At 36.9% G+C, this 27285-nt stretch overlaps 1 protein-coding gene across 1 annotated transcript in view; it reads left to right on the top strand.

Moving 5' to 3' along the window:
- EYA4 (EYA transcriptional coactivator and phosphatase 4) overlaps nt 1-24113 on the top strand; it is a 259130-nt gene extending 235017 nt beyond the window's left edge. The window contains exons 13-19 of the mRNA XM_060030523.1: nt 4597-4686; nt 10474-10532; nt 10640-10800; nt 13682-13796; nt 17864-17985; nt 20027-20127; nt 23450-24113. Of these exons, the coding sequence (XP_059886506.1) occupies nt 4597-4686; nt 10474-10532; nt 10640-10800; nt 13682-13796; nt 17864-17985; nt 20027-20127; nt 23450-23530 (729 nt within the window). The 3' untranslated portion in view covers nt 23531-24113. The remainder of the gene's footprint in view (nt 1-4596; nt 4687-10473; nt 10533-10639; nt 10801-13681; nt 13797-17863; nt 17986-20026; nt 20128-23449) is intronic.
- The last annotated feature ends 3172 nt before the right edge of the window (nt 24114-27285 follow it).

The following is a 27285-nucleotide window of genomic DNA, read 5'->3' as shown; positions in this document are numbered from 1 at the left end:
CTGTAATGAATTTGCACATCTTCTGCCTCTGTGTGCACGTGTCCACAAATATGATTCAGGTCCCAAGGGAGTAACTGTTCCAAGAGCTTGAGTTCTTAAAAAAAAGTCCCCCATTTCTTTAAAAATACATAATTGCTGCCTCTCCTGAAATATTTTTACAGTGTGTCCCTAGAGGAGGAATTCCAGCTGATGGCCCAGTGCAGGGCAGAGGCCCATAGACAGACTGTCTGGCTCCAATTTACGCTCTGCGCTTACACGCTAATAGGCGTTAGTATTTTGATATAGAGAAGTGCTGTCCTTGATCCTGACTTGGTTATACACTGATCACATCCGGCTGAAAAGCACACAGTTAAGGGCCAAGAGCTACTCATTTTCTTCATCTCCCCTCTGTCTCTGTATCTCTTGTCTGTCTCTCTCTCTCCAACAAATGTCTTGGGAATCGTTTCAGTATTTTCGTAGAACGCTACACAGAGTCAATTTAAATTGGCAGAGGTTCAGTTTGCCCCATAGGAAACTCTGCTGTAGACACTTTGAACCGATTGGAACTGTTATGCATGTATAATACGTATCAGAGCTACCACAAAACCCTGTTACTCACTTTATTATCCCACTTTCCCCCTCTATCCAAGTTTTCACTGTCACTTCATTGCAGACCCTAAACTCAACACTCACTACAGTTAAACTGAGGAAAGGCAGTAACCCTTGATTCATAAGGTGCCCATAATTCTACAAACACTAATGAAAACGAGCAAACATCTCTGTATAAAAGTTGGCTTCAATCCAGGAGTATGTTTAATTCTCAAATGCCTGATAAAGCCGTGGGATTGCAGGCTGCGGCAGCTCCTGCCCAGTGCTCTGCAAGGGAGAGGGTGTCCAACATGACAGCGACACCCACCAACTTCCTGCCCATCTTTCTTGGATTCTTACATCTGGGGGTTCTTTAGCTGGAAAATGGGGTGCTGGAATCTTGCTTACTTAGAATTAGCTATCCCAGTGACTTAATAAACTGGAAAAAGAAAAAAAAAGTAAAACCGGATATTTGAAAGTAAGCCCTCACCTGATGTTCTCTTAGAAACAAGATCAGCACCTCTTACAAGCACAGCTCTCCTTGGCTTGTGGCGTGGCTCTTCCTAGCCGTTCTGTGTCAAGCCTTCGGCATAGGTGACAAAACACCTCCCTTTCAACAGGCCTTAGCAAAATACAGCCAGTTCACACTCAGGCAAACCTCAAACTGAAACTTCCCCGGTTAACCAATGAAGTTTTGCCAAAATGCTTACTAAGTCCTGGCTCTAGGAGCCTGTGTGATGTGGAATCTCCGGAGCTCGAGAAACAGATAACTTCTCTTCCTTTGCCGTGGGGTTGCATTCCAGTGGGGTGCTCAAAAACAGTTTTCATCATGTCATACGCTATGCTTCTTTGTTAGAGAATTCTTGTTGATTTTCTAAAAATTATGTTTGTTTGTGTGCCTCTCAGATGCACAAAATGCATTCTTCATGGTTTTTCCTATCCTTGCTTAGGTAGCATAGAGAGTTACGTGCTACAGAAGCGTGGCATCGGTGAAAGTAACAATCAAAAAGAAACAGTACGTTTTCTCCCATCCCGTAAATCTGATCTGTAAATACAAAGAATGTGAGGCATTGAACATAAGAAATTGAAGAATTTTATCTAAAACTTGAAAAAGAAAAATTGGCATATCGTACGATAAGACTTTAACCAATCTAGTCTCAAGAAGGAAAACCTTTTATAGAAGACATTTCTGAACCCCCAGCTGAAATATATATCTTTAGGGCAGTAATCATCAGAAACATAACAGAGTCCTGTGGAGCTCAGTTTTATTGTCTTGCATCAGTGAACATTCCTCAAAAGCATAGAGCATCACTAATGGAATTATATGTTTTCATGCTATAATTACATTTGATTTTTCCTGATATTTCTGTAGGCTTTTTGTTCATGGTTCCATGACTAGATGGAATATTTACAAGTTTTCTGTGTCCTCAGCCTATTCAAACCCCCCACCCCCATAACAAAGAGAGAGGGAGTCTAGAAATAGGAATTTTTTACAGGAAGAAGACACATGTATATTTTTTAATTTTTTTACCTCCAGAGATTTTCTTTCAGCAACAGCAACAAAAACATAAACAACAACAAAAAGAAATAAGAAAAAAGAATTTTATATTTGAAGGAAACAGAGCAAGAGATCCCTCTGAGTTTTGAAGCTCCTTGAGACACACAATGGGCACTTCATATTTTTGTTTTCATTCTTGAATGAATACTTGTTGGATAAAATGGAATTTATTTGATCTTTGGGTATGTTGCTCCAAATGATCCTGTCACTGGAATACAGATGAATCGAGCATAGAGTCATACTGACTGGAGGACATAACACCGAGATGCCATCAAATATGTGAACCAGGGCTTCCTGGTGGCGCAGTGGTTGAGAGTCCGCCTGCCGATGCAGGGGACACGGGTTCGTGCCCCGGTCCGGGAAGATCCTACATGCCGTGGAGCGGCTGGGCCCGTGAGCCATGGCCGCTGGGCCTGCGCGTCCGGAGCCTGTGCTCCGCAGCGGGAGAGGCCACAGCAGTGAGAGGCCCGCATACTGCAAAAAAAATAAATAATAAAAATTAAAAAAATATGTGAACCATGAGTCTCTGTTTTTGAGAAGAGAGAACGTCTAGCTATGAAATCCACAGAAATCTCCAAGAAAGAGACGTAAACAGTTGGAAAATTATGTTGACACCCAACATACTATGATTGTCCTCTCATCTTCTCCCACATCAAGTCTTAGCTTTGCTCAACATCTCTGTGACCTTCTCCTCTCTCTCCTTCTCAGCACTCAGTTCCTATTCTGTAGGTTTTCATCACTACAGAATAAGAGGCTGACATTCACTTCAAACATGGTTACACTCTAAGGTTTCCCCCCTCAAAGCATTATGGAAGTACAGAGGGAAAAAATTGATTGTTGCAGTATAGGTGTGGCATAAAGAGGGTCTTCTTCTTGCAAAGTCGAGGAAGTTAGGGGGTGTTTATGAATACTGCTTGACCTGACCTGGGTTGCATATTCTTATCATAAATTGAAGTAACGTTAGCATTACATTTCCCCAAGTTTAAATACATTTCTTGAAACGCCATTTATTAGAACATTGAAAACACAAGTTTGGTTCTCTCTCCTCACATCCCTACAGTCTGGCTCCTGGCCCAGCCACTCAACCCAAATCACCCTCTATGGTCTTCCAAAATAACTTCTCAGCCAAAACCAATAGTATCCGTCTAGATCTGTCAGCCTTATTTGAAACCATTTTCTTCTCCCTGCCAACACCCATTCTGGTCTCAAATTCTGAGGATTTGTCCCTTCCAGGTTTCCTCTTTTCTCATCTCCAGAGTCACATCCAGAGCTGTTCTCCTTTAGAGATATTCCAACTCTGATCATTTTAAACACAAGGTTTGTGCATGACTTATTTCCCTAGCCCTAAAATAAAGGTCTTACTTTTAAAAATAAAGTCTTACACCTCTCTCTTCCAGGCTTTCAACTGTAATTAACTGTGATAAAGTACCAACTCTGGTCTTCATTCTCAACTCCTTGCTGCTGTGTAATCTCTTAGTTTCTATAAAGAAAAATTAAGTCACTTTGACTTTTTACTAATCCCCTTACTTTCATTAGACTTCTAGATGTATATATTTTATTTTTATACATTTCTATATTATATTTACTCAATTAATGTTCCTTTCGCCATACTCCACCCTTCCCTCTTCATCCCTAGTCAAATGCAGGTTAGATCAGACTCTACACATATTCAGATAAATATTGCCTGTTGATCAAAATACAATTAATAATGAAGTTAGAGCTGCTCTGCCAGCTCTTTCTATCCCACCTCCAGACGATATCGTCTGCTCTCGTCCTACAAACATCCAATAGACCTGCTTTTCTCTCTTTTCTACTTATTTGTTGTCATTCTTAAAAGGACGTCCTTTTCTCTTTGTAACAGATCTGCTCCATTCTTCAGTGTCCCATCCAAGTACCTTTCTCCAAAGGACTTTCCATGGAGTATATGTAAACTGGGTCCTGTGAACTAGCTTGCTTCCTTCCTCCTCCTCTCATGAATGTATAGCTTTATGTGAAAATGTATCTAAGTCATTTTTCTGTGCATATAAAGTTCTGTAAATTCACAGATGTAGCAGTATATTTAATATGTTGTAGATAACCCTTTAGAAAGGCACCTTTTCTGATAATTGGGAAATCTTTTGCATCTTAGGTTAAAAACCCAAACAGGGCTTGCCTGGTGGTGCAGTGGTTGAGAGTCCACCTGCCGATGCAGGGGACACAGGTTCGTGCCCCGGTCCGGGAAGATCCCGCATGCCGCGGAGCGGCTGGGCCCGTGAGCCATGACCACAGAGCCTGTGCGTCCGGAGCCTGTGCTCCGCAATGGGAGAGGCCACAACAGTGAGAGGCCTGTGTACCGCAAAAAAAAAAAAAAAAAAAAAAACCCAAACAGTCTCCGCCTCCTTACCCCCTACAGGCATATGCACTTAAGATAATTTTAATAATAACTGTGGTTACTGAAAATTTACTTCATTATATGTGCATTTCCTTTTCAGGATCCCCCCATGGCTGTAACCCTTGGACTCCGAATGGAGGAGATGATTTTTAATCTTGCTGATACACATTTATTTTTTAATGATTTAGAGGTAAGAATTACAGAGCTAAGAATAGTTGTATCAAACTATTAAAACTCTTATATGGTTTCTATATATGCAGATAACCTCACGAAAACCAGAAAGATAGAAATTTAGCTCAAGAGAACAGTAAAGTTCCTGTCAAGGGAAGACATTGTATATGCAAATATAAACAAAAGCGAAATTGTGTTAATGAATGATACATATTTACTGGTGCATATTTAGAACAAAAAGTGTCTCCAAAAAGGTCTGCTTTGATGTCTCATACCATACACCCCTGTCCACTACTCCTGGTCCTTTTGGTGTCTCAGCCACAATTCATTCCATCTTTGTATCAGCATTAGCTTTTCCAGGTTACTAACAAGGATGCAATTTAGGTTAATCACTGCACAGTAGTTAGTCACAGATACCGTTCCTGGTTCTAGCGTGGATCATTAATTTTTAAAATTTTTTTATTGGAGTATAGTTGATTTACAATGTTGTGTTAGTTTCAGGTGTACACCAAGGTGGTCAGTTATACTTATACATATATCCACTCTTTTTTAGATTCTTTTCCATATAGGTCATTACAGAGTATTGAGTAGAGTTCCCTGTGCTATACAGCAGGTTCTTATTAGTTATCTATTTTATACATAGTAGTGTGTATATGTCAGTCCCAATCTCCCAGTTTATCCCTCCCCGCCCTTATCCTCTGGTAACCGTAAGTTTGTTCTCTACATCCGTGAATCTACTTCTGTTTTGTAAATATAGATAATCTGAAACCTAATTCTAGACATTATCATTCCCTATTTCTTCCCCTTCTGGATAAAACCATGCAAGAGCTATTTACATAGCACTTCTGACTGGTTTGATTGCACTTATTTTCTCTTTTTTCCTTAATTCATCTTTCCATTTCCAACCTCAGATGAAGAGAAAGTAAAAGCAAAAACAACAAACTAAAAGAACCCAAGAAAAAATAGCCTCAGGGTAGCTAAATAAGTACTGTAATAAGGTATATAATAGGAGTGCTAACGATCTGAGTTATTAGGCATTCAGATGATAAAATCTGAAATAACCGAGTAACTTGGGCACTGGACAGAAGTTTCTCTCTGTCAAGAACAACTATGCTGAAATAGATTTCTCTTTCTTTTTTTAAATGACCCATTCAAATTGATTTTTTATCCCATGATTTCACAATGAAATTAAAGTGTTTATCTATAATCACATTATGAGTGAAGATGGGGATTATTATTACTGAATCTGCTCCTTGTGTTTGACATTTTATATTGGGCTTTCCATTAATTAATTAACAAACTTTTGGAATAAATATGTTTATCACATTATTGTTGTAGAGAAGAAACTGTAGGGCTCACCAGCATAAAAATCATTTCTAAGGCTACCTGCTAACTGATAGAACTGGGATTTGAAAGCCTGGAGTTTGTCTGTCTCCAGAACACATACCCTGTCCCCATACCATGCTGAAATTAACAGACGTGTGCAAGGAAAGTAAGCCAAGTTAGTGCTTTGAATAAGTTTTTTTTCAATTGACAAGGTCTTAAACCCAGTTTTAGTTACATCTGAGGCATGAGTAAAAGATGTGTTGTTCAGTATATCCCATAAACATATGTGTTGGAAACCTGTGTAATCGCATTTTTTTTCTTGTTCTCTCTGCAGTGAGTCACTGTTTTTACTGGATAATAAAATTTAAATTCTGTTTAAAGAGGTTTTTTTTTTTTCTTCAAGAGACACTATGAAAGATCAGTATTCTTGGGCAAGTCTTCCACTTTTAGATAATAAGAAGTAATAATCACCTCTCTAAAACCTGATTTAAATTAACCTTACTACTTATTACTGTCTACTGTATAGAATTATTTTATATATATACAATAATAGGAAACACACTTTAATCTTTTGGGAACTTGAATTTTTTATACATATATGGTGATAACTTTTTAGGTTGATTTTTCTGTTGGGTAAAATGGACGAGTCTCATTCTAAAAAGAATTCTAAGATTATTACTCCTCTCAAGCCTGTAAAACACACAAAAAAGAAGTTTGATATGGTTTTATCCAAGTTTTACAGTTTTATTTCATTTCATTTATTATTTTTACTAGAAATAAATGAAATAAATGACTCTAGGTTCTTAGTGGCACATTAGAAGCCAGATGGAATAAATTTACCATCCAACTTCTAACAGAACACTAAAGTGAGAACATATGATGAATTTGAATATAACTTTATATTGATGATGATGAATTTGAATATACCTTTAGCAAGTTTGACGTGAATATTGGCATATCAGAAACATGTGGTCAGCTATGGTGCTTTAAGAATTTTTATTTTGGATTTGATACTATATAAAATATATCTTTCAAATACCCAACAGGATCTCAGGTAGAAATAGCAACTGAGAAAATATTGGTATTGACTTTCTCGTCTATGATTATAGCTTTTTAGTTGTGCTTTAGAATGTGATAAAAATTCCATTTTACTCAAACACTAAAACTTAGTATCCAACAATAATGTACTAGGTCAATGAAATGATTTGGTCTCTGCATAGAAATTGAATTCTCAGATGTGCACACACCCACGTGCACACACATCCGGGTGCCCAAGGAAACTCAGAGGTTTATACTAACTTAGGTGAGATAAACAAACAGTAAAAGTAATAAAATCTAAACAATAGCTTTCAAGATCATTCAGTACAGTTACATACATATCCACTATACTTCTGTATCTGATTTTGAAACTTTACTTTCTCCCAGTTTTTTATTTCAGTAAACCTCTTATAAGCAAAGATTGTCATGAGCTTCGTAACTGGTATTAAGCTATGTCTGCTTCTACTGACAAAGAGAATTCCTCAGGAGAATAACTTCATCGTTAGCCTATTATGTGATTTCCCCTTGTGTATTTAATCTCTCAGGGTTCCTTTTCTTAACCTAAAAATCTAATTTGAGACTCAAATCCTTCAATAGATACTGCAACATATGTAGTAGCAGCTGCTCACACATAATTCCTTAAAAGATACAAATTTAAATTCTCTTAATAGATACTTCACTACATCCTGTGCAACTGCAGAGAAGGCAAATGCTCACACCACTGTCCCTAAGAAGTGAATACTCTCTGTTTAAATAAAATGTTATTTCAGTTAAAATAACTTCCAGAAGAGAAGGCACCAGGGAGTTTGGGCTAACAAAAGTGAGAGAAGACTGCTGTGGATTATAACTGATACAGATCAGTGACAACTTTGCGGTCACCTTATAAGACAAAATTAAAGAATTTATGATTAGTGCCAGAATTATTCCAAATGTTTGAGTTCTTTCACTGAAGTTTGTTAAAGCCAAAGCATGACACTGTTTTTACTATTTTGTGTTTTGTCAAAGTGTTTCTTATAAAGTTCCTCTGAGTGAACACTAATTGAAGAACAATTATTTAGATTTTTCTAAAAATGTAAGTGATTGAAGTTCAGGTTTCTTTCACTGGACTGTAATCCTTGGGCAATGGTCCAGAGTCAACAAGCATAGTTAACTAGGCATAAATTTAAAGAGAAGTTCCATTTGGAAAAACCTCAAATATAACTTCAAATATGGAACTCACGGTCCAATAAGTTTGATATACTGATGTCCTCAGGAGTAAAAAGTAAATTTGGGGGCAAAATGTACAAATTAATCATATGAGTTAATACTTGAAATGTCAGAGGAATTTCTATAAAAATTAGATGGGAGGATATTAAATATAGAAATGACTTGTAATTCATAAGATCCCCCTTTTTTAATATCATTAGTTTATTATAAAATTATGGAAATTGTTTACATGATAAAAGATTTCAGAACCTCAGTGGAATCAGCAGCTTCGCATGATTCTGTTTCAGTAGTGGTTTAATTTGGTCTTCATCCTTACCAAGAACGTCACCAACTCAAGAAATAATCCTTGTCTTCGAGAACTACTTTGCTGCCTCAGTATTCTGGAAGAACTTTTATTTTCAACTTTCATACTAACTAGTTAAATCTCTTCACCCTTTCCTTTAGAACCCAATCCAAGAGCTACTACGGTTGCCTGCAGTACTTTTCCCTGAGAATTTTCTGGAAGCATAATACCTTCTTTGGTTAAAGTTTGGGCTGTGCTCCTTTCAACAAACACTCAGTCAAAATGGGGAAGAACCTCTCTAAATGCCTCTCCTGTAGCCTCAGCCCGTACTCTGTTCTCTTGCCTTCCCCTCCAATCTTAATATAAATATCTTCTTACAGTCCTTACCATCTAGAATATTGTTATTTTTATCACCTAACCTTATGTTAGACAATTTAAATGATTGTGGTAATTCTGTCATGAACTACATTTGTTTAGAGTTCTGCCATTCATTCAAACAAAGAAGTGTTGAGTGATTACTTCTTGCCAGAGAGTGCCTTAAGTGTGGGTATAGCATATCTGGGAGACCCAAACACCCCCCTCAGGGAGCTTCCAGTCAGATGAACTTTTTGAGGCCCTTCCTTACTTACGAATATATTTATTCAAAAATGACTAAACCTATAATTTATGTACATAATATGAACCTTTAAAATTAGTTTACCTGGATTTTCAAGTTATGTACTAAAATTGTATTGATTGAGCTACTCACTAAGTTTTATATTTTAAAAGAAACCTGAGCCAACTAATTTATCCTCAGACTGCAACAAGATCTAATATACTCAGTGTGGAAAGCTAGAGATAAAATATTAAATATTTCACCATCAGATACTTCCAAGTCCTATAATGATTATAAATAGTAGCTGAAAAGTCTTTAGTATGGCATCTTATTTTCAAATTTAATGATTTTTCAGAATTGATTTTGAATGATGAACACTTAATATATATAATCAGACTCTGTGAGTTTGACTGTAATTATCTGAGGGGAAAAAATGAGGCCCAAAGGGCTAAACCATATTTACTCTGAGGTTAGTAAACTAGTTATTGAAACGCCCTACCGAAATTCCACCTTCACATCATGTACTATTTCACTGGAACTATGCCGATTATTTGAAGATAGAAAAGGACTCTTAGAACAGCAAAGAAGAAATGAATTCTTTTCTAGAAAAGTCACCATTTGTTCTGAGTACACTATAACTTAGGTCAAGTATGTGGGCGTATGTACCTAAAGTTTATTTTCCTTTGAATTTGTAGCACATTGGAGTTGGTAAATCTTCATTACTCCCTTTTACTTTCAGTATTCTTTTCAGTTGAAAGACTTAAAACAACCACAAAAAGTGTCAGCTTCTATAGTTATTAGCTTTTTGCTGGTTGAAAGACCAGGACTTTTAAAACAACATTAGCATGATTCTTTTCATGGTGTCACTGGCCCAGCAAAAAGGAAGTCATAGAAATTTAACAGAACACCATAATCATCAAGCCCCTCTGTTGCTGCTCCAAAGATAATAAATAATAGTAACCACTGAGGTGTTCAGCCCAAACAAGTTTTGAGTATCTTCAGATTAGCTTTGCTTTCATACTTAAGTATGCTTAACGGAAATGGCCGAAAGTGATCACCAGTGATTATTGTAAAGATTCAAGAGAATTCCTTATCAATAATTTTAAGATTAAAATTATTTTTGTATTTGCTCTGAAGAAACTCACATGCCATATGTTTTCAGGCCCCTTTTAAGGTCCTCTTCTGGATTTAGATCTTACAGAGTAGAAACGGTGCCATTTCCCAGCATGAGAGGGCGGGATGGGTGGGCAAATGCTGCCCTCTTCTGGCCATGGGCTGAGCAGGTGGAAAGATGGAAAAAGCTTCAAACATGGTGACAAGCATCCTTTGAAAAACGACTCTTCCAATGTTTTTAACAGGAGTGTGATCAAGTTCACATAGATGATGTTTCCTCTGATGATAATGGGCAAGACTTAAGGTAAGCCATGCCTTTCAGTATGCTCTTTCCTACAGAAATTCAGCTGTGAAGTTTTGCACATGTAATTATTTCTTTTATTTCTTTTTAATGTATTTTGGGTGTTGCAGTACCTACAGTTTTGCAACTGATGGCTTCCATGCAGCTGCAAGTAGTGCAAACCTTTGTTTGCCAACAGGTGTAAGAGGAGGGGTTGACTGGATGAGGAAGTTGGCTTTTCGTTACAGAAGAGTAAAAGAATTATACAACACCTACAAGAACAATGTGGGAGGTATGTGTGGCTTTTACAATTTAATAAAGGTACTGCAGATAGAGGTACAATTTAAACTGTAGTTTCAAGTTTCATATTAGGGACTATCCTTCTGTAAGATAAATTACCAAGAGCTCATGCTGGACGACAGTGAGCCAGAAATTTTAATTTCTTAGAGTTAGTGGGGGAAAAAAAATCTAACTGCAAAATAAAAGGTGCAGCACTGTCAAAGGAATTGGGAATTCTTTGTGCCCAGATGTTTGGTCAAGATTAATTGCAGGGCAGAAATAGAGACACAGATGTAGAGAACAAACGTATGGACACCAAGGGGGGAAAGTGGGGCGGGGGGGATGAATTGGGAGATTGGGATTGACATGTATGCACTGATGTGTATAAAATGGATAACTAATAAGAACCTGCTGTATAAAAAAATAAATTAAATTTTTAAAAAAAGATTAATAGCAGGACATTTATTTTGCCCTTCCTCAGCTGGGACGCTCTCAGTGAAAACCAGACAAAGGAACTGATACAGGCTGTGGAAAGAAGATCTGTCTAAACATAAGAGCCCTAGTCAGTGAAGCAGAGTTGTTAGCAATCATTACCTTTCTGGAATGCTATCAAAAATAAATGCAAACTGTGCTTTATGTCATTTTGAAGACTTCAACAAGTTAACTTTATCCTGTCAAAAACTGCATATTATCTGACAGTATATCTTTGCCATGTATAGTGTTAACTATATCATGGTTTTTATAAATTCAAATACTCTGTAGGTAGTATCTAAACCATTTTGTACTCATTCATATATTACAGGTGATATCAAAACCTGTGACCTCAAAACTTAGATCCTGGATGTGCTTCTTGGCACAATAAACCTTGATCGTCTTTATTATTAGGATCAGTTTTAGGGCAACAAGATCGTAGGATTAGTTATGAGGTCACTTAACATTCTTCTCTCAGGGCTTTTTGTTTGTTTCTCTTTTTAAAGAAAAGAGGGATGGTTGAGGAGTATAAACCAGAATCTAAAATTGAAATAAGACAGCTAAATATATATTTTGCATGCTATACATGTGTATATTTACATGTATGTCATAGAATACAATATAGTAAATAAAGTTTTCATCTATAAGGTATATACTACACCATACACATCTTAAGGTTGGCTGTGTGTCTATTGGCCTTGTATCCCAGTGCCTAGCTAGCTTGAAGCACATAATAGATGCTCAATAGATGTTCAGTAACTACAAGAGAACCAAAACATGTAGAACCATAGACAGTAATAATGTTAGAACCAAACCGGAGCTTAGATATGGAAGATCTTTATTTCCAAATGAGAAATAGTCTCCTGCAGGCTACTAACCTGCCCATGCGTTTAGGTAGGCAACTTAGGTTTCCTAATTCACCCTAACACTCTATACAAGACACTTCTGTAAAATCAAATAAATAGGTATTCTATTTAAAAGCAGTTGAGGGTAATAACTTTAACTTTAAGATAAATATCCCTTTGGGGAATCTGAATTAATTTTTATCATTCAGGCATGTCATTATTTCCCTCTTAAAGGGTATTATTAAAATTATTTTAAAATTAACAAGATTACTAGTAAATAATCGTATAGCGTAAAAAGTTTAAACAATGAGATATTAATCCATTTTTTGTGATATGTTAACATCTCTTTATTGAAATAATGACAAATGAGGCTCAGTAGAAACTATAAATTTTGGTTTAAAAATTTGTCCACCAAGGACTCTCCTGGTGGCGTAGTGGTTAAGAATCCGCCTGCCAATGTAGGGGACATGGTTTCGAGCCCTGGTCTGGGAAGATCCCACATGCCGTGGAGCAACTAAGCCCGTGCGCCACAACTACTGAGCCTACAATCTAGAGCCCGCAAGTCACAACTACTGAAGCTCGCATGCCACAACTACTGAATCCCGCGTGCCACAACTACTGAAGCCCTCGCTCCTAGATCCCATGCTCCACAGCAAGAGAAGTCACCGCAATGAGAAGCCTGTTCACCACAATAAACAGTAGCCCCCACTCGCCACAACTAGAGAAAAGCCCGTGCACAGCAACGAAGACCCAACAGAGCCAAAAATTAATTAATTTATTTATTTTTTTTAAAAAAAGTTATCCGCCTATAAATGAACTCTTAATATTCTGAAATATGATTTAACTAAGGAACTTTATTTTTTAATAGATTTACATGATCTTGTTTCCTCATGAAAGCAACAGGTTTTTCAATAAAATTAGTATGCCTACTTCTTTTCTTATCCTAACATCAATGTAGTTTTCAACCATCGTCTATAGCTATATCATAGGCTTCAGGATTTTAAACAAAATTCTTAATTCCTTTGTACAAAACAACGTATTTCTGACAGCTTTAGCACTAGTATTAGAAACAAATTCTAGAAAACTCTATAGCTGTATGCGATAATGTCATTATTACTGTTTCCAAGTGGTAATGGTTGTGATTATTAAGAAACTAAACATTTTCAGACAACCAAAATATTTGAGGTTTGTATCCCTAGGCTGGTAGACCCCTACTTCTTCTCCAGACCTATCCTGTCAGTCTTCTGGAGTAGTTATCAGAGCTCCTCAGGTGATTGGCATCCACCATGCCGAATTCTAGGATCAGTGAGGGCAGAGACTGGGACCCACTCTTTCACTGTTATATCCCTAATTTTTAGCCCAGAATGTGATGTGCAGAAGTTGTTCAATAAATGTTTGTGGAATGAATGAATCAGTGGATAATCAATTCTGAAATGGAAGATCAGGGTTGATATCAATCTCTCTCTTTTTGATATAGGTGGGAATAAAAATCATCTGGAGCAGACAGAAGGAAGACCAAACTAGGCATCCCAGAAAAATGTTCATCTCTTGACACTGCCCTACTTTTCTGTGTTGCAGGACTTCTTGGCCCTGCCAAGAGAGATGCGTGGCTGCAGTTGAGGGCTGAGATTGAAGGTCTGACGGACTCCTGGCTAACAAATGCACTTAAATCTTTATCAATTATTAGTACTAGGTAAGCGGTATTGTTGCAGTTTCTATATTTATTGTATTGAAGATGTAGTTCTAATAGCATAGCATATATCAAAATGTTTTAATTCCCAGATTTGTTTTAGAGTTTGAAGGGACCTAAAATTCACTGTGTGTGTGTGTGTGTGTGTGTGTCTGTGTGTGTGTGTCTGTGTGTGTGTGTCTGTGTGTGTGTGTGTCTGTGTGAGTGTGTGACTGTGTGTGTGTCTCTGTGTGTGTCTCTGTGTGTGTGTGTGTGTGTGTGTGTGTGTGTGGTGTGTGTCTGTGTGTGTGTCTGTGTGTGTGTGTGTGTGTGTGTGTGTGTGTTTTGGGATGGAGGATGGGGGTTGCTGCTTCTCAGAATAACTGGGAGATCCATCTCTTTACCGTTCTCTCCTCATGACCCCTGATAAACCCCATGGGAATGTCATTTGACTTTCAAATTTAGAAAAAGCACTCTGTTGGTGACAAAGTACAGAAGATGATGGCAAAAAACACAATACTGTTTATACAATTAGTGCATGTTTTTAAGTCTTTTATGCCATTATAGAGAATATACGTAATTTGAACACATCAAAAAAAAGCAAGAGAAAGCTCCTGAAAAACTTGTAACCTTTGTGTTGTTTAGTTCAAACGGTGAAATGCTGACTTGTTAGTGTAGATAATAGAACTGAATTGACATAACTAGTTGTGTACCATGTGCCATAAATGCTAATTAATAACATAAATCCGGAACATGATAGCTAGTAGGGTGGGAATGAATCTTTGTTCTATCCTATTCCTTAGTTTTATTTCTGTGTTGGATGAATAAATAAAATCATGCTTAGCAAATGTGTGGGTAACACAAAATTCAGAGAAGAGCTAATATTTGGACTGATTGAATCAAGATACAGAGAAACCTTAGCAGGGTAAAAGGAGAGTCTAATCAGAACATGGAAGTAAACGAGTGTGTCCCAAATCCCTCACGTGGCTTTTAACCACGTGGCGTGACAAGCCACTGCATTTATAGCAGAGTCTCTAAATGGAGAGGGGAGGGGGCCGTAGATTCCTGGGTCAGACTGGGGAAGCAGAACAGAGTACTTTGCTCAGTTCTGGGCACCTCATTCCAGCAGGGGCTGTGACATATTTGTAGCATCTTGTGTCCAGCAAAGTGGCCAGAAGAGTTTAGGCTGTGGAAACTACAGAAAAGGAACAGTCAGAGGGAGGAACCGAGGAGTTTAATCTGAAGAAGAGCCGTGTATGGAACAAGGTTACCAATTTCAACTACTTGAGATGCTGGGCTGGAAATAAATTACATTCCTCTCTGCATCTATGAAGGAGAGAGTTGGTCCCGACGAGTAGGAAGCCGGGGAAGGGAGGTTCTGGCTCCATGTGGGAAGAATTGTCTGACAATTAAAGCTGTTTTAAAATGGGACTTGCTGCCTTGTGAGCTCTGTGCAGTCACAGAGACATGGAGACCAAAGGGCAAGGAAGCTGGGATGTGAGGACAACAGCCCCTAAGATCGTGTGTAAAATGTAGAAGGTGCTTTCATTATTTTTAAAGAGGTCTCCTAGATAGTTAAACACCAAAGGGTATTACATTACATTGTATGTGTTACATTATTACATTATCTATGTGTAGCCATTGTATATTATATATAGATTATTATTAAACACACGGGTATGTGATATAAATAACTAACTAAATAAATAAATGTATGACAAGGAAATGAAGGGGAATAAATCATTATACATTGAAGTTTTAAGTACCATGAAAGTTGCCAAGTTATCCACATCTGTTACCTTATTGGTAAATTTCACAAACTCTGTCAGAAAAGCAGATGTTTACACCAAACACTGCTGAATTATATATCAGAGCCTGTAGCAAAGTGTGTACCCTGTGACTGTAATTCCTCTTCTAGGAATGTAGTCAAAGGACATAATCATATGCATAGGAAAAGTTTATATGTAAGATAGCATTGTTTATGATACTGAGAAATCAAAACCATCTAAGTGACTAAGCTTAACTTTAAAAAATGGTGGTGCAGCCACAAGATAGAGTAGTTTGCATACATTATGTTTTGTTGGAGGGGGAGAATGATGGACAATATGACATATATAAGTAGGCTCATGATAAAAACAAATGAAAAGAGTAAGATGTAAGATTACACATACAGTATGATCCTAATGGGAAAACAACCTACATGCAAACTGAAAATCTGAAAATAAATGCACAAAATGGGGACAGCAGTTATCATCTCTGGATGGTTAAATAATTGGTGCTTTTCATTTTCTTCTTTATATTCATCTGCATTTTACAAGTCTATATATGCAATTTATAAATGTATGCAATGTTTGTAATTGAAAATTGCAATGCATTATAAATTGCATATAAATATATGCAATGTTTGTAATTTATTTATTAGATTTCAGAACCAAATTTAAAAAGCCTGTGCTATCTTTTATTCCACCGTGTTTTCATTCTGTAACACTCATCTATATATGACATTGAATAACATCTTATTTTGATGAAATATGATGTAGAACCTTGTGTCACAATACAGTAATGTGTTTGTGTATTATTCTTAGTAGTCTGCCATTATTTGGGGAAGTTTTGTCTGATCAAAGGCAAGTCACTTTCTAGCTTTTTATTTTTTTATTAGTAAAATTTAATATTGTATTCATGATACTTATTAAACTTCTACCTCTAGAAGTCTTTGTTTCTTTGTCCCATATAAATTGATAACCTCATCATTTGGTCTATGGAGATAATTTAGAAATGAAAATGTTTTAAAAGGCTATCATTATAAAGGTTTTATAATTGTTTTTAAATAAATTGTAGTCTTCTTTACACATGATATGTCTAAAGAATATAAACCATAATATGAAGAGTACTGGGGGCTAAACATATACATACCTATAAGAATTTAGCACTCAACTTGTCCTTCTAAGTTGCCCTTGAGACCAGTTTTCTGAAAATCAGTCTGCAGAATTCTAGAGAATATTGTATCAGCCCTTACAAATATGTATTAAAGGCTCACGATACAAAATATCTAGTAGAGAAAGGTGCATAGCTATATGCCTTCTGATTCCCAGTTTCAGGTGTGTGGTTTGAGCCCCTCCAGGCGGGACAGCTCAATTTCCCTGTAATCCAGAAGGAAGGGCCACAGTCCATTCTTTTCCCTGGCTCAGGCTAACAGTCTCCCCTCTCTTGGTGTTTCCTTTATCTCACCTTCCCAGCTGCACCCTCACCCCCCATCCTGTCTACTGTGAAAGAAACAGATGTAAGTTGCAGAGTGGAAGATTCTCACTCTCAAAGGGTAGTAGATGGATTAAAACAAGGCCCATTAAATGCAGTTTGCCCTTGGTTGTTAGAAGGAGATTCAGGAACTCAATCCCTTCCGTTCTAAATAAGAATCCTCTCTTTTTACTTCTTCAGGATGCACCATTTGTCGGTACCTTGATTGGGACTTTCTGGGCTGTTTCTTGCACAAAATCTAAAAACTCCTCTTACACATCCCATCCCCTCCTCCCTTCCCGTGTCCTCTACTTTCCCAGGCTCTAAAAACTCTGGGACATGGAGTCCTATCACCCTAAAAACTACCTTACCTGCCTCAAATAACAAAGCCCCTTGTGACTCTTTGTATATATGCAAATTTTATGAAAACTGCCGATGTGCATACTTGTAAAACTCAGAGGTAAGCCATGCCCCCTTTAATAATCTTTCCATGATTGCCGCTGGCCGAGGTAGGTATCCTGTGAGGTTCCACAGGGACCTGAGGAGATCTTGGTTATAGAACACATTTCTTATCCACAGGGGTCTATTTACTTGTCTCCCTCCCTGTCTACCTTGTGATCTGGGTAGGAGGGAAAACTTATTTTCCTTCACTTCCTTCATTTTGGGATGTATTTCTGGCATCTGGCATTGCGCCTACCAGGTGATAGGTACCATAAACAACTGTTGAATATTGAAAGGGTAGGTTATCAGGGACTGTTCATTATGGAATTGAAAGACTGCAGGATAATTTAAAATTTGTACTGTTAGACGTTATCTAGTATTAGAAAACAAAAATGCCTGTTTCCTCCTCATCTTAGGAGTAACTGCGTAAATGTCTTGGTAACAACAACCCAGCTGATCCCAGCACTTGCGAAGGTTCTACTCTATAGTTTAGGAGGTGCTTTTCCCATTGAGAATATTTACAGTGCAACTAAAATAGGTAAGAAAATTATTTCTAACTCCGTGTGAAATACGTTCGTATCTGTGTTTTGGGGGATTTTCTTAATGTGTGTCTCCATATGATTCCCTCTTTCATCAATTTTGCTATAAGAATATCAAGCAAATTTGAGTAGAGCTCAAATAGCAAAGTCCCCTGCAACTCTTTGAGCATGTGCAAACTTTATGAAAACTGTTGCCTATGAAATTCTGAACTCGGTATCTGGATAGCTCTGACTCTTTATATATACATATACATTTATATTATATTTGTATTTCATTATGGCACATGTTATCTAAATAATATACAGTACCTTTAGCCATAGTATTTAATATTTTACCTAACCTGGTATATGGTATTACATCCTTGCATATGCAATAATCTAGATCTAAGATAAAAGTACTGTTTTGGCATTATAAGGGAGTGTCAGATGGATTGAACGAGTAACCTTAATTCCAGGGGAAAAAAAGTTTCGTGAACCAGAAAACATAATTGGAGCATTCATAACATATGAATGGCTGGAAATCCACATTTCCAGAAACGTTCAGTAGCAATCAAAGAACTACAGCCTTGTTTATTTAGATCATAGCTATCTATGGAGCCATCTTTGACTTTAAGTACCTTTCACAGGCTCTAAGACTTCTAAGAAACTTTCAAAAACAAAAGCTCATCAACTTCTGCCATCTTGAAAGAGTTAAAAGAAAACAACTCATGTATTCTGTTGTCTGTCAAGGAAATGCCTGGGGAAATAGATGGGTTGTACAATGTGCCCTGAAGGTCAACAAACAGGCTCTGGCGGCTGGACAAGAGTTCCGAATCCTAAAATCCCCTACCAGAAATAACCTGCCCTGGGCCTTGCAGAGTTCTGATATTGGCACAGGCAAAAAGAGCCCCCAGCTACAGCTGTTTGGGGAGTATAGTTAAAGAGAGGCAAGCTTTCGTAAAGTAAATTCCTCATTGTCCTAAGCACTGCCATTCAGAGCCCTGGTACCAATCCCATTCATTTTTTATATAAGTGTATTTATGCTAGCAGGATTAATACATCGAACCCGATTTTGCTTTTTGACAAATCAAGTAGTTTTACACAAGCACAAACATTTCCTCTAGTAAGGACAACATTCTTTCTTACTGGCCAAATTGTTCCTTATCTTTAATCTGAAAAAAAAATCATTTTTATTTTTCCCTTTAAGCTAGTATTTTTTGGAGTTCTGAACTATCAGAGTAAGAAAAAGTGAAAAAGAAGCCATGACTGAATGAACATGCTGGGAATGAAATTCAGAGAATAATGCCAATGTTGTAAAAACAAAGAACATGTAAAAATTCTGTGGTGTTATTCCCATAGTGCGATCAGAGGATACTAGTGTCACCAGTGCTGTGGTCCAAGCAAACAGCACCCTTAGTACAATTAATCTGAGCAGACTAGCTCCCAGCCACTTGAAGAAAGGAATTGTTTATCAAGATAAATCCATATCTTAGTATTTCCTCTTTCGTTCTAGGTGAACCTTCAGTTTTTCACAGTAATAATTTTAGCTGACTTGTCTATACTAATTAAAACAAACTAGATAAAATGTAGAATTACACAAATAAATGTAAAAACTGATAGTTGCTTGTAAAGTTGTTCCTATAGCCTTTTAATGGACTGAAAGATATAAAAGAGATATAAGTTTTTTTTCCAATTAGATACTTAGCCCTACTGACTTTTTTTGGAGTGTGAAATACATTCATTTAATAATCTGTCTTAAGTAAAGACTTAGAGTATTCAACCATATTTGTTGATTTCATAAACCCAGAGTTTGCAAGCAAGTTTAAGTGATTGATGTTCAAGAGAAAGTAACTTAACACTTTATGAATCTTTAGGTTAATGAATGCAATGGCTGAAAGAATAAGCAGTGCATTGTTTTTCAGGCAAGGAAAGCTGTTTTGAGCGTATAGTGTCCAGATTTGGCACTAACATAACTTATGTTGTGATTGGAGATGGCCGAGATGAGGAGCATGCCGCTAACCAGGTAACTTCACTCTGAACTTTATCTTGTTTATCTTCCAGGAAAAGAAAGTTGCTTTGAACGAATAATGCAAAGGTTTGGCAGAAAAGTAGTATATGTTGTAATTGGGGATGGTGTAGAAGAAGAACAGGCAGCAAAAAAGGTAACCTGTTTCAAACAATGTTGGTGTGATACTTCTAATGCAAGCTTTTTTGTTTGCATTCCTGTAGTTTGGCCCAATGGCAGCTTGACAAATGATTTAAATTTATAGATGCAAAGCAGTAAGAGCATGAGAAGGTCAGTACTTACATTCAAATAAACCATTTGGAGTCTAGCATTTTTTTTGCCTGAAACTTCATAGGAAATATAGGAACATTTAGTTACATTTATTTGTGTGTGTGCTTGTGTGTGTGTGTGTGTGTGTGTGTGTGTGTGTAATACACACAGATATAAGAAAGATGGGGGGAAAAAAAAACGTTTTTGAGCACATGAAGTTCAACAAGATTAAAGATGCTTAACGAGCTCCATAGAAAGCCATGTGAGTGGCTCAGTTCTTACCCTTTTCCCATCCATCCTCTATGCCATATGGTCCTTGCGAGTGCCTAGTAGTAATTGTGCCCCATGATGATAAATCTGAGGGTAGCTTTAATAGATGAAGAAGAAAACTTACTAGAGAAATTAATAAATGCTATTGGAGTGGGATATATTATTCAAATCCTTTTGTGCCAACTTGTTATAGAGACTTAGAGGCAGTGTCCTTTACATCTTCTAGAAGAGTGTTATTTGTTTTGGTGAGTCATTGGTACTTGATTGAAGCCAAGCAGCTGGCTTTGAATATATTCAGAAGATCTCATAGGCCCTAGGTATTTAAATCAGCCTTTTCATCTGGCCCATATTTCTGAAAAAATCAAGGCAATTAAAAAACCATTAACTGGTTGGTCCAGCATCAAAAGGAGAATGATATCAAGATTGGCCCCAGATACCAGACTATCAATCAACACAACTGAGATCTACCGCTTCCTTCACTGATTGATAGCAGAATATCATCTAGCCAGGATTAAAGTGATATAATTTATAAAACAAAGCAAAATGATGAATAATGACATGTCAGCATATATTGTTTTACATAGAAAGAATATTGTCTTTATTATCCTGAGGAGATTTCAAATAATCATCTGATAAAGCCTTCACTAAACACTTGCATGTGCTGGAGTGTTTATCTGATTTCTGTCCCCCCTCGCCCTCCCCCCGAAAAAAAACAACATAAACAGTTTCCTAGGAAAGTTTATAGTGATACTAGAAAGGTAAAAGATACGATTTATGTTTGTGGTCAATTCAAATCAAGCAAAATGGAGAAAAAGAAGGAGCTTCCACTTTAGAAGGTTTGGTGACGCGTTGGAAGCCATACTTGAAATATTCCATGCTTTTCCATAACATTAAGAGAGTTGTTTCAGACTCATCCTCCCACAGTGCCCCTCCGTCTTAATTAGCAGTGTCAGTGACCCAAGCTGACGACCACTTGAAATCCTTCCGGTTGCACACAGTTGAAATATCTTCTGGAGTTTGTCAGTGTCCCGAGTCCTTGTTGTTTCAATTTTTCATATTGGCACCATAATTACACACAACAAAGAGCAGTCAGTGCAGCCACCATAGCAAGCATTTTACATGTCTTTTAGCCTATGTGAAATTCACACACATCTAGGTCAGGACTAATCAAATTCGCTTTTCCAAACCAGAAATGGTATATGCCTTTGAAAATTAAAATTTATAAAGTCAACCCCATTTATGCGTGGCGTGAAAACTAGACTTGGTATACCAGTTGTTAACACCTTCGGCTTTAAACCCAAAACTTCAGGAGAAAAAGGCATGACTCCAAGTGGATAAGAACCTTGGTTAGAATGCTATTTCCAAATGGTTGTTTATGTAGGTACAGTTTTGGTGATGGTGAAGGCTTATAATTCTATTTTGAAACACAGGTGGTTGGTTTCTCTAGTATCCGGAATGCATGCTCTTCTTTGGATGTAGCTGTAATCGCATGTGCAAAAATATAAAGTACTATTTTGCTATTACAAATAGATCTGAGCTGAATTTTTAAAAAGTTACTTCTAGGTGAATTTTGTGCTTTAATTTGACCCAAAAGCATAGTTTGTTTTGTAAATCTAAGAAGAAATTTCAAAGTTGACAACTGAACTCCCCTATAGAAATATATGCTGTGAGCCATATTTGTAATTTTAAATTTTTTGGAAGCAGTGTTTAAAAAAAATTAAAAAGAGAGACAGGTAGAATTAGTTCTAATGATATACCAATATACTCAAAATATTATTGTCTAAACACCTAATAAGTATAAAAACTATTCATGTGATATTTACATTTTTAAAACAATTCTAAGTCTCCGAAATTCAGTGTGTATTTTGAACTGGACTTGCCACATTTTGACAGCTCAATAACCATATTGGGCTAGTGGCTACCATATTGGGCAGTAAAAAACTATATAACAATAGAGATTATTATTTTAATTATTCATTTTTATAATAAAGTGTCTTTTCCATGTTACATATAATATACATATATTTCCATTTTACATGCAAATATATAGTCTACAAGATGTGATCAGCCCAAACTTACAAATAAAGTTTTGGTTTTGTTAATTGCTATAGTGCATTATTTCCTTTTTTTCATTATTGTCCACAATGAAGTATTTTTAGACATTTTTTTTCCTAATTACAACCATTCATGAAATTTTAATACCACGCATATACCATTACTGGTATAGCTTTGGAGAGCCACAAACCATTGTAATATCTAAGAATTTTTTCCCCACAGAAACTCATTTTTGTCCCCGTAAGGGGGTGATATCTCCCCCTTGAGCATGCATGCTGGAGTGCTTTCCCTCAATCCCACACCAAGGAAATAAATCAGGTCAACTCTGCTGGCTTAAATTATTACTTACCCCAGACAAGTAAGAAACTTGATCATCCCCACATTTTCTTTTACCTTATATAGTCCAGCTTCAAATTATATTTTAATGTAGAAAGGAATTCACCCTCTTCCTCTCAAATGGACAAAAAGCCTTGGATTTAGGAAGTTTATCATTTTTTCTGAGAGATGGACCTTAAGGAGTGACGTAGTAAGTAAAATTTGTTTTCCTCCAGCCACGTAGGATTTTGACGCTCAGCTTGCTTTCCCGGATGCTGAGATTAGTAATGACACTTTCCAAAATAAATATTAAACTACTTAAGAAATCTCATTCCTTTCTTTTATTATCATTAAAATCCAGTTCAGATCTATTTCTCTATTATTTTGACAATACCACATTGATGCTACCAAACCTTCAAATATGATCGTCCCTCCCTTAAACTCCCTCCCTTGAACTTGGGTGAACTACACTTCCTTGTGCGGACCGCTGCTTCACTGAGATAATAGTTATGCTCTCTCTCCATCCCTTCCCCTTCTCTCTCCCATCCCTCCCTCTCTTAACCACACAGCACAATATGCCCTTTTGGAGGATATCAAGTCATTCAGACCTCTTGGCTCTACATCAAGCACTGGAATTAGAGTATTTGTAACTGTGTTCTCTAGCTGGAGATCCGTTTTTTTTTTTGTTTTTTGTTTTTTTTTTTTATATTTCAAGTACACTGAATTTTTATGTGTGATTCAATGCCTCTGGCTTTACACATATAAATTGTCTTAAAGGATGAAATCATATTTGGAATGAGAATTCCAGAATGAAGAATTCAGATTGCTGAATGGAATTAAACTTTAGTGCTACAGAAAGGAAGCTCTATGGTCTTATATTTACAACACTTTAATGGTTTAAAAAAAAAATCTGTGGAGGTTGCTGGTACACACCGAATGAGTCCTAACTGGAAGTAACAGCTTTAGCAAAGAGCTCTCACCCTGGCAAAGCACCAACACAGGCTCCGTCTGACAAGGTTCAACAACATTCCTCAAAATGGGAGATCTTCTCAGCCCTGAGGTTTGAATCTGACTTTAGCCTACCTAGCCCAGAAAATCTGAATTGGAATGCACTCAGACTGTGTAAGGACAGTCCTATCTAGACCTGTAATTTGTGTAAATTATTGATGAAAGTAATTTACTGTGACTTTATTAGCAGCTGACTTTGAAAGTGGATGCAATTTTTCTTTCATTTGTCGGGGAGGGTAGCGGGAGGGGAAATGGGAATCTAATCATGTCTCTTTTTTTAAGTTTGGCAAACAGAATGTTCATACTGATGTGTTGTGCCTTAAAGACAAGACAGCATTTGTGTGTTACAATGTAACTTTGGTTAAAATCTCTGTAGATAATGAAAAACAAAAACCTTTGTGATCATTCTTAAGATGACCAAATTTAAAATTCAAGCTATCAAAGCTTCATAATGCATCAGCAAGAAACTGAGTATTTGTTGCAATAAGAAAACAATAATAATAAAGGAAAGCTTGTGTTTTATTTGGGTTCTTAATAATTCCAATAATTGTATGAGGCAACTATTGGTGCATCCAACCAGAAGCAGAAGGTTTGGGAAAGATTGTGGGACCTTTACTTAGAAAGTGAAGTGTATGTTGAAACCTTGAGTACCCTTTCTACAGTTTTACTGGAGAAAACTAAGAGCCATATTCATGATGACCTATACTGTTTGGAGTCTGACTCGTTGATACGTCTAAGTTGTATAGAAGAAAATATTCTGATGAAAATCATAAGCAAATATCACCCAAACTTTCTTAAAATATGCATGAACATGGCTTAAAATTCACATTGGGTGAACAGGGCTTAAAATAAAGCTAAGTGCATTTATTCCCAATGCCATTGCAAAAATGAAGTGTCATCAGTAGTGGAAGGTGAATGCCCCAGATGGTTTCTAAGGAAAGAAGTGAATCAATGGAAATTTTACCTAGACTATCATCATAAAATAAATGAACAAGTGAGCCAGATCTTGGCAGCGTTACTGAAGTTACAACGGTGAAATAGTATCTGGTTCTCTGTCTTAACACATCCATCCAGTCTCTCTCCATTACAGACCCGCGTACCTTAGTTTCTGGCCGTACCATTACTGCACAATGGACTTCATTCATTGCAAGGAGAGCCTGTCATCGTTGTGTTTGCATGTTTTTTTTTCTTGGTGTGTAGCCCATGTTAGGAACACGATACAGGTTCTCCTGTCATTTCGTATGACATGATTTCCCTTGTGGAAATTTAAGACTTCAAGATCTAGGAGTGTTTTAATGGTGTCTACACCTGCAGTTCTGTGTTTAAAATGTCACAATGCGGAACTTGCCATCCAGCTACTAAGCAGTACTCCTAACCAGAGGCTGGTCCATGATAATCCATCATCTGAGGCTTCGGTGGCTCCCAAAAGATTGGTGCTTTGTACACTGATCACAACATTTGCTATGGAAATGTGATTTTATTTTCCAAGCTATAAACCTGTATTTCTTTACTGTACGCTAAGGCCATGTTTACATTGGGCAGAAAGAGATTGAGACCCTATTTTGCAGATTTTAAGATTGTGGTTTCATCACACGTAGACCTTAATCTTAATCTTTAAATTTTGTAGCTTTTGGCTACCTCTGCACCAAGTACTCTTGCAGATAGATTAAGGTTGGAATACTTAATAATAATAATAATAATAAATCTTACATTTCTATTGGCCTTTAGCTTGAAAACAGTAGTTTTAAAAAATTAAAGAGCTGCATTGATTATCAGTACATAATTCTATTTTGTGCACTAAAACCTTAAATATTTATTACTGTGAACAAAACAAAATTATCTTTACTGTAGAGCCAGGTTCTTTAAATGATAGAATTTTGGCATTACATCGAAATTTTTCACTCTTTTTTTCATATCAAACAGGCAAGGCTTCTTATGCTGCTAAAACTGCAGGTACAGAAAGGAACACCCCTTTACAGGGCAAAGAGAAGAGTCGCTGATTACATCAGCAGTGCTATGTCCCACAGACCTCTTCTCCGATGATGATGTGTTCAGAAGAGGCTGCCAGCCTAAAACCTAAATGCTAGATTGTTGGAGAACAGCTCGTCTGGTACCACCGTGGTGCAGGCCAGTGAGCCCACATCACAGTTTGTCCTGTGACTTTGAGCATGCTCAGGCTAGAACGCTTCTCTCCCCCGCCCTTAGGAACCCAAGATCCTATTCCTTTCTGATCTTAAAAACAAAAGATAAACCAACAAACAAAAAAGCCCCTTTGGAAGTTGCCATGTTCTGTTGACATATAGGATATTGTGCCTTATTATAAACCAATTTGAAAATGTTTTGTCACGGACATGGATGTTTGGTTCCTATATGCACAAACTTGTGATATCGCCGGGACAGGTCACCACCTCGTGTTGCACCTGAAGAATAGCAAAACAGGTGGCCCAGCTACAATAGTGTCACAGACAAGATGAAGTCATTACACCCTGCAAAGATTTGTAAATCAAATTCAGAGGCAAAAAAATATTTTAGGATCATGGAATTTGTGCACAAAAAGTAGATAATAACACTCTAAAAATGTTTTTTCCCTTAGTCTCTGGTGAGCTAAGATTCAAAATAGTGTCAACAGCATGCTCAGTATGAAGGTTTTTGGGGTTTTTTTTTTAATGCACATTTGTTTATGACAAGCCTGCATTCTCAGTGAATATGGCATTTAGTATCTCTTTTAAAAACAAACAAGCATCTTGAGCCAAAGTTGCATTTTTGACTCCCAACTATGGTAGCATTATGGAAATCTAACAAAGTCAAGGGTTTCTGTTACGTATTAGTAAAGTATAGATTATTGGGGCCTACATAATTTAAAGAAATGTAAATTAATATTAAAAGCTTGTAAAAATATGTATATCTTTACTATTTCTCAATAAATACCTTTGGAAATGATTTCGTTTTCTTCACCCTCCATGTCGTAGAGTTTCTGTTGTGTGTACCAAGCTTGATTCTAAATAACGTGAAATTTGTATTTAGGCTTCTTGCTGTCTTCTTACCTTCCCTTGTTTGTGCCTAAATTGCATAGTTTGCAGTTAAGGCAAGCTGAGCTGCCACACAGTAAAATGTCACTAATTAAGACTAAAAGTGGGCTGATGTACTGAAAAAGATGTGAGTACCTAGTTTTTTACATACAGGTAGTTATGTTAAAGTATAATGCATAATGTAGTCACTAGAGACAGTGACTACATTAGTGATAGATGTATCGTTAGTGATAAGATAATACCATTTAGAATATTTAAAGCAAGTTCCCTTTAGATGAATATGGGACATGGTTTATAAGTAGCTTCCAAGAGTGATAAAGGAATGTTTTTCTGAAACAGATCTAACAGCTGCTTTATTATCTGGTGTA

Source organism: Delphinus delphis, chromosome 14 (genome assembly GCF_949987515.2).
Source record: "Delphinus delphis chromosome 14, mDelDel1.2, whole genome shotgun sequence".
Classification (NCBI taxonomy): Eukaryota; Metazoa; Chordata; class Mammalia; order Artiodactyla; family Delphinidae; genus Delphinus; species Delphinus delphis.
The sequence above is the reverse complement of the archived record's forward strand: the minus strand, read 5'-3'. Positions and strand labels throughout refer to the sequence as shown.